At 31.0% G+C, this 8,860-nt stretch overlaps 1 protein-coding gene across 1 annotated transcript in view; it reads right to left on the bottom strand.

Annotated features, from left to right (window-relative positions):
* The window catches only part of LOC106689890 (uncharacterized), a gene marked incomplete in the record, with an annotated part of 23,396 nt that extends 17,257 nt beyond the window's left edge, over positions 1-6,139 (bottom strand). Inside the window, 3 exon segments of the mRNA XM_067052489.1 lie at positions 251-487; positions 4,291-4,392; positions 5,502-6,139. Coding sequence (XP_066908590.1) covers positions 251-487; positions 4,291-4,392; positions 5,502-6,139 — 977 coding nt within the window.
* Positions 6,140-8,860: the final 2,721 nt, after the last annotated feature.

Genomic DNA, 8,860 nt, shown 5'->3' with positions numbered 1-8,860 from the left:
AGTACTATAACATATTACCATTAAGCACGGTTTGCGGTTAAGGACGGCTGCAAATAAAAAGCGCACTTTACTATTAAACAACCTATAACTATATATAATTAATAGATCGATTCCTCATCGATATAAAACGAATAAAAAATAAAATAACTTTTAATCTTTAATATATAAAAAAATAAACACAAAGGAAAGTAAATTGTAAATTGTAGATATACTAAATAATAATAATAATATTATCTTCTTAAATTAATACCTTGAAGACAAGTTGTAACCATTGGGTGGCGTTGGCAAAAGAGCCAGCCTTTTCGGTCCCTCGTGAATCACGTTGTTCGGACTAGGGAACTTGTTCACCATCTGCACGAACCTTTCCATCTGCTTCATTAGTGTTTCGACAGGCGCGGCGGACGATGCCCAAGGGCTTCTCCAAGGGGGTTCTTCGCGACGGGGTGAATACCTACTCCATCTTCTATCGTCGCGGCGACCGCGGGATCTACAAAAATTGTGATTGAACAAGATATATAAATAATGATACTCGACCCTCCCACTCAGATTTTAATTAATTTATTTATTTAATTAATAATTTGGTAGGTACTAGATTGTCAGATAATAAGAATAGTTTTACCAACAACACTGGATTAACAGTTTTTGGGAGAAAATCATTTACCTCGAATTTATCTAGTACCAAAACCGTTATTTTTTTAAATTTAAAATATTTTTAATTATTAAAACTGATTTTGGAATGCTGCCTCTCAGCAGAGATAGGCAAAATTTAGCCATAGATATTACTACAGCTAAATTGTCTTGGATAAGACACTTATTCATAAATTAACCATTAATAAATATATACCATAACCATGACAATTTTAGCTATTAGTTTCATTTATAACTAATTTTTGCTCAAATCTGCTTCTCAATAAAGTTAAATAATTAAAAATCCAAATATTTTTCCGTCAAATGACTCATTATCGCCTATTTTATTTTTTTATAACCCCCTTTTTATAGCCTGGTCATATCTGACATAAGAGAAGTTATCTACAGGGTATCACCCTATTCAAAACATGGTGGAAAGTAAAGTTTTCATTTCGTGGGATGCCCTAGAAATAAAAGTCGACCTTCGAGACCGGATTCAAACCACTACAGTCACAAGGCAGTCAAAATTGGCGCTTTAACTCCCTCGGCCACAAACGACCCTACTCATTATTACCCAGTCCATTTATTCAATTCTTTTATGAATCATTATTAAGTTAATATCTATGAAATATTGGTGGAAAGAAGAGCAGAAACAGGAGTGGAAGCCTCTCTAATGCCGAAAGCTATGGATATTATTAACTTGTACCGTAAGAGAAATGGATGTGATGATTTCACTCACATTTAAAAAAAAAATACTAACTACATTAAACTCGAACGTCGCTGATGATTTACACAACAAATTGATTGAACAAGATATATAAATAATAATACTCGACCCTCCCACTCTGTTTATTAGGGGTATTCATTATGTTATGTTATGTTAAATGTAAAATGTTTTAAATATAGGGTTGTGAGCAGCCCTATTTACAGTTCTGTTAAATGGTAAATGCATCCATAAAGATCCTAGCGGATTTTTCGAGCAACTTGTTTTATAACCTCTCCTTCAAAATATTCATGTTATTGTTTACTTCTAAGTTTTGATTAAAGTAATTTATTACGAAAAGCCTAAATTGAAAGAAAAGTGGAAGTTGTGTGAAAGTTTGGTTATTGAGTGCCTTATTAATCTTCTAACTTGTGAGGAACAGAATCTAAATGAGCTAAATGACAACTGTCATTACATTATTATCATTGTCATCCGTTGCTTTATTAGACTTAAAAACAACCAAAACAATACTAATACACAATCAAAACACAAATTACGAGCAAGTAACCTAAGACGACAATAAACAAAATGGTGATGAGCTCAGTTGGTCTGTAGCGTGACGTCATTCCCCATTTAACAGACCTAGTAACAGACTCTCAACCATGTTATATTGTTTTAACGTGGAAAAAAAAACGAAATATTTCTCTATCTAACATGAGTTTTTCCATTTAACAAGCTTTAACATGTTAAACTAAAGATCATGAATACCCCTCCATAGTGGTACTAGAAGATTTTTGGCACGCCAAAATTGTTGGTCTAAAAAAATCATTTGCTGCACCTTTGTTCAGGAAAAATAATAATGATTAGTTAAATGATTAATGATGTTTATAAATGAATAGGTTTATATTAATAATAAAGCCAACTATAATCTATTTTATTCTTTACAGTTTATTTTAATCCCATAACGTTTCGGCCCTTATACCATTATCAAGGAGACAAGCTAAAAATTGTTTCCACATCATTGCTACATTACTTTCTCATATATAATACTAATGATTTGAACATACCTCAATTATTGACAAAACAGAATATTCTCTTTCTATGTTTCTCAAAATTCTGGCTTTTCCAGGAAAGATTTTATCACATTTTTTTGATAAAAAAAAAGTTATTAACAAAATTAAGCATTTTTGACGCATATGTCAAAAAGTATACATCGGTTATTAAATGTCAATCGATTTGTCTCCTTCTGAACAACAAGAAATATTACTGATTCTATTCAATGATTTTTTATTCACTAAAAATTAAAAAAAAAAATAATAACCAGGATTTAAGTTAAGTAGATAAACAATATTTTTTTGTATGAAAAAGCAAATCATATTCGTTTTAAGCATCGTCAGAAACCCTCAAGTACTATTTTTTTTTTTTTTATAAAAAGTACAAGAGCCCAAGAGGAAAAAAAATTCAGTTATCTCAACCCAATTTTTGATTACTTTAATGAAAACTATGTATAATTACTAGTCAAAATTTATGAGTCTGCCAAGTATAGGTAGGAGGGAATAAAAAATGATGGCGTTAATAAACATTAATTTTTCATTCGGAGTTCTGTATTATAAAAAATACCAACAACGTTAGAAAATCTAAAAGAACATTATTGAAAGGAGAGTAAATTTGCTAAAATATAAGCTCTATTAGACCTATTTACATCCAATAGTTCTCGAGATATAGCTTTTTGAAAAGCAATATTTCATAAAAATCTTTTACAGCATGAACTGTATCATATAATAAGTAGTTAGTGAATTTATATTGAAAAATCTATATATCAAAACCATTTGACGTGCAGATGTCTGTTAGCACTCAAATTAAAGCTAGATTAATGGGATATGAAGTAGTTTATGACCTTATCGTCATTCGAGTAGTTTTCATGATATTTGCTAAAATTAATTGATTTATAGTTGTTCGGACAAATTTTCATTCATATCCGAATATCGTAAAAACTACTACCACTACGAAGATAAGTGCCAAACTACTTAATAGTAAGTTAAATTTGCTTTATTCTGAGAGTTGGCAGACATATTTGCGTCTTATGGATCAAGAGACATGTTTTTTCAAAAATTAATAAAATTTAATAATGAATAATAGCATAAGAAAGGAAAGGTAATAAATTACTTTATAGTACATTAGACTAGTTTTAATTTGAGTGCTAATAGACATCTATACGTCACATAGTTCCTGGGATATTGACTTTTCAATGTAAATCAACTAACTACTAATCTTCCAGTAGATTTTTAAGAAATGTTGCTTTTTAAAAAGCTATATCTCGAGAACTATTGAACGTAAATAGCTTTATTAGGGCTAATATTTCAACAAATTTACTCATCTTTAAATAATTTTCTCTTAGATTTTCCAGTGTTGTTGGTAGTTTTTAAGATATAGAGCTCCGAATATCTTTTATTCCCCCTACCTATACTTGGCGGACTCATCAATTTTGACTAGTAATCATTCATAGTTTACATTAAAGTAATCAAAAATTGGGGTGAAATAACTTCCTTTTTTTCTTCCCGGCTCTTGTACTATTTTCTCTTTTAACTTACATTAAATTTAGATTTAGCGCCCTTATAAGGGTGTAATATTAGTTTCAAATAAATAAAAACCTATGAAACGTTTTATTTTATATCTCCGTTACTAATTTATTATTAAATTTGATCCGGTTTTTGCCTTTTGGTACAAAGTATGAATAAACAAATATTAATTTTTATATATTAGATTGGTCTACTTAAAATTATAATGCTCACGTTTTAGATTTATATTAAGGATGTGTTTTCCATGTTACTTTTAAAACATCCAATTCGAATAAAATTAAAATGTCAAGATACTTATCCTGTTGGTATGAATCAGTTTACAGATACAAATACAATACGATACAGATATAATATATTACAGATACAATATATTACAGATACCTGGAGTCCCCTGCTCCCCTTAGCCTCCTCGGAGAAGGTCGCCTGTCTCTTAATGATCTTGATGCTATTCTCAATGACTCTATTCTTCTTCTCGATTCTCTCCTGAAAGTAAGATGAAAATATTATATTTTAAGATTAAATTTCTTGTAGTCATAGTTTATTTTTTTATGCGTTTATTTAAAAAAAATAAAACGAATCCATTAAAACTAAAACACATAAACAATGGCAAAATATCCGTCCCTGGAAGTCTCTGTGTATTTTTAACTAAAAACATATAAATAAAAAAAATTGTTCAGGGCAGAGACTGAACCTAAGAGTATCAATGTAAAAATATATGTAACTGTATATACAGGTTATGTAAGCACACACTTATAAGTACACACTTAATCGGCAATAGAAGTGTTCGGTATTCGGTGTGCGGTTCTGATGCCAACCCACCAATATTTCGTTGACTAGCGATTACTTAACTTTATGAATTAGTTTATTATAATTTCTTAATATTATATTATTCAATTTCATTATTTAAAGTTTGGAAAGTTTGATAAATGTGTTATTAATTGAAAATCTAGTGATTGTACTAATTATTTTGTTACACTGGTAATTATGTATATAATCTCTTGTATTGATTCACTTCTGCTAAAGGTGAAGAAGAGTTGATTAACATGCTATGTCTTATCATGTCAATAATTATTGTAATTACAAACATTCGTTAGTTATTAATTGAATTACACGTGAAAATAGAATACTTATTTACAATATATTGCCAATTTTCTAAGCTACAGTTATTAGTACTTAGGTTAAGTTATCACTTCTGTTGAGGTCAGAGGCTGAAACTAAAAGATTCTAGGTTTAAATGGAGATGCTTATGATAAAATAACAAAGGGCGCCATCTAGGAAAACAAGGGCAACCAGCCCTGGTAGGGATAATCACTTGAAGTTAAACTTGAGGATGCAACCAAAAACCGACCTCTGTTACCAGGGCTAGAGGGAAGATGTCCTGGTAACCAGGGCGAGTGTGACAATAGGGGCACCCAATGCGATGGCCGGCCCATCTCAACAAGCCGAGACATCTATCAGCTATTTTATTTTATTTTCCTCAGTATATATTATTTTATTTTATCAATAATTATGTGACGTGTACTACACCATAAATACCATACTATACCATACCACTACACTATTTAATGTGATGTGTATTATACCATACTAACCTCCTCATCATCGCATTCCACGTGTACCTGTTCCTTTCCCTCTCGTATGGTGTTCTTACACCTGGCTTCAGAGTTGCCGGAGCTCCCATCTTTTCTGCTTTGTCTCTTACGAACTGTTCAATATTTCTCTTCTGGCTTGAAGTGAATTTATCCCAATCCTTGAAAAATGCGGCTAAAGGAGATGTTTTATCTTCCTTAGGTAATATTTTTGAATTGTCCTTCTTGTCTTCACTTTCGACCTTCTTGATGACCGGCTTTTTGCTACTTTTTTCTGCGGTCTTGGCGTCATCTGTCTTATTTTCCTCTGTTTCTTTTTTCTTGATTTCCTCTTCCTTTTTTTCCCCATCATCTTCTTTTTTGGCCTCTTCAACCTTTTTATCTACGTTGTCTGATTCCTCGACCTTTTCTGCATCCTTAACTCCTTTTTGTTCCTTACCTTTTTCTTCGTCTATAATTTCTACTTCTTGATTCTTTTCCTTCTCTTTATCTGTATCCACTTGCATTGGGGATTCCTTGGGTAGATCTGTTGTTCTGATTTCAGAAAGTAAGTTTGTCACCTTCACTTCATCCTTTCGCGCTACTGTTTCGCCTCCTTCCTTTGTTTCTTTGCCAGGAGTAGATTTCTTTTCAGTTGCCATTTGTATGATCCCTAAAAATATAGAAAAAGTTTAACCAAACATTAAATGTACATATTAGTAAAAAAGCCGTGAAGAAAAAAGGCAGTTACCTCACCCCAATTTTTGATTACTTTAATGAAAACTATGTATAATTAATAGTCAAAATTGCTGAGTCTACCAAATATATGTAGAGGGACTAAAAAATGTCGGCTGTTTCAAAACCTTAAAAAACACTAATTTTTCATTCGGAGCTCTATATCTTATAAACTACCAACAACACTAGAAAACCTAAGAGCATATTATTTAAAGAAGACTAAATTTGTTGAAATATAAGCCTTAAAAGAGCTATTTAAGTCCAATAGTTCTCGAGATATAGCTTTTTAAAAAGCAAAATTTCTTAAAACTCTACTGAAAGATTAGTAGTTAGTTAATTTATTTTAAGAAATCTATATCTCAGGAACTATGTGACTTACAGATGTCTATTAGAACTCAAATTAAAGCTAGTATAATGGACTATAAAGTAGTTTATGACCTTTACCTTAGGAATAGTATTTTCATGATATATGGTAATATAAATTGATTTATAGTTGTTCAGACAAAAGATTTAATTTATGAAAAACTTTATTCCAGAAACCATTTGACGTACAGATATCTGCCAGCACTCAAATTAAAGCTAATTAAATTTACTACAAAATAGTTAATTATGTTTATCTTTGTAGGAGTAGTACTTTTTATGATATTTGACAAAATAAACTCAGAAAATGTTAATTTCTAGTTGTTTGTATAAAATGTTGGTTGAATTTTAGAAAAAATATATCTCTATTTCCATAAGACGCCCATATGTCTGCCAATGCTCAAAATAAAGGAAATTTAACTTACTATACAGTAGTTTATGTCACTTATCTTCGTAGGGGTAATAGTTTTTATGATATTCACATATGAAGATAAATTTGGCAAATTTAAATTTGTCCGAACAACTATAAATCAATATATTCAATATTTCATGTAAACTATTACTCCTACGAAGATAAACATCATAAACTACTTCATAGCCCATTAAACTAGCTTTAATGTGAGTGCAAATAGACATCTGTACGTCAAATGACTTTTGAGATATAAATTTTTCAAAATAAATTCACTATCTGCCGATCTTTCAGTACATCCCATACAACATTTTTATGAAATGTTGCTTTTTAAAATGCTATATCTCGAAAACTATTTAACATTAATAACTCTATTAGGCCTCATATTTTATACTGCCAACTGCCAATCCATTACAAAAGACTGATCTACATAACTATTATAAGGTCTATCCGGACATACGGAGTTGAGCTTTAGGGCTCAACTAAACCTTTAAATTCCTCCTGAATCCAATCCTTACAGTCCTTCGTAAAATCCTTAATGCTTTTTACTTTTTCACGAAGCAAGTCATCCATTAGGACCTCAATGTCCCATATGTTGCCAATTTGGCCAGAACGAGATACCAATCCTTCCATGATAAACTTCCCTACCACCCAAATCCACTTGTTTCTAACCTGGCTTCTCCTTCATTACCTAATAATCCTCCTTGGCCTCTGAAAAGAAGATGGCCTCGAGATCTTCTCCTCTAGAAATCTTATTGGAGTTCTATCAATGGGCAGATTCTCCACATGTTTCTATCATTTCACTATTTCACCTACAGCAATTTACTTGTTGCATATATGTTATACAGTTGTAAATACCAATAAATAAATTATTTAAAAAAAAATTAACTCTAATATTTTAACTCCACACATATTAAAATCAAACTTCAATTGAAATCACCTGTGTAACCTCCTTCCAGTGTTGCCAGATACCTATATTTCTTATTAAAAAAAAAATTAATGTTTTATCTATAGTTTACTACAACTACCTCTTCCAGCATCCTTACCATCAAAAAAATTAACCTAGCCAAAAACCTAATTCATCGTTGCCTTTCCCCTCTCTCATTATCGTTCCATAAAACAAACACACACCGCATTTAACTGTTGTTGAGCATTCTCTATAACTAATAATTTCTCCCTCATATTATTTATAAACATATAAACAACTAAAAAATCGTTTCACCACTTAATCTAGTTCTTCACAAACCCTAGGTGATTCGGCTCTTATTCATAGTACTAGAGCCGGGAAGAAAAAGAAGGCAGTTTTTTCACAACAATTTTTGATTACTTTTGTCGGGAATCATATAAATTTACCCAATTTATAGATACCTCCAAAGTTGTCAAATAAAGTGCACATAAGTTAATAAACAAACGCTTGTATTGAAACAACATACAATCTTTACACACTACACAAAATAATAGTTCAATTATAAGATTTAAATAAAACAGCTGACAAAATTAGACTAAACAATGTGCTTCACCACCTTAGGACAATGAATAACAACAACAGCACTGTAACCTTCCTCTGTATTCTTTCACTTTACTATCGATACTTAACAACTTTAATGAAAACTTGGTATAATTACTAGTCAAAACCGAAGAGTCTGCCAAGTATAGGTAGGGGGAATACAAAATGGTGGCTGTTTCAAAACCTTAAAAAAACATTAATTTTTCATTCGGAGCTCAATATCTTAAAAACTACATACAATACTGTACCATTGTTGGAAGGGACCTACTGGTAGATCAGTAGTTAGTAAATTTATTATTATTTCAGAAACTATTGGACGTACAGTAGTCAGTCTGCATTCAAATTAAAGCTAGTTAAATTTACTATAAAAAA

The sequence above is a fragment of the Halyomorpha halys genome, unplaced genomic scaffold (assembly GCF_000696795.3).
Source record: "Halyomorpha halys isolate HHAL.00 unplaced genomic scaffold, Hhal_1.1 Scaffold1514.1, whole genome shotgun sequence".
NCBI classification, from domain to species: Eukaryota; Metazoa; Arthropoda; class Insecta; order Hemiptera; family Pentatomidae; genus Halyomorpha; species Halyomorpha halys.
Note: the sequence above shows the minus strand (reverse complement) of the source record. Positions and strands in the feature narration are given on the sequence as shown.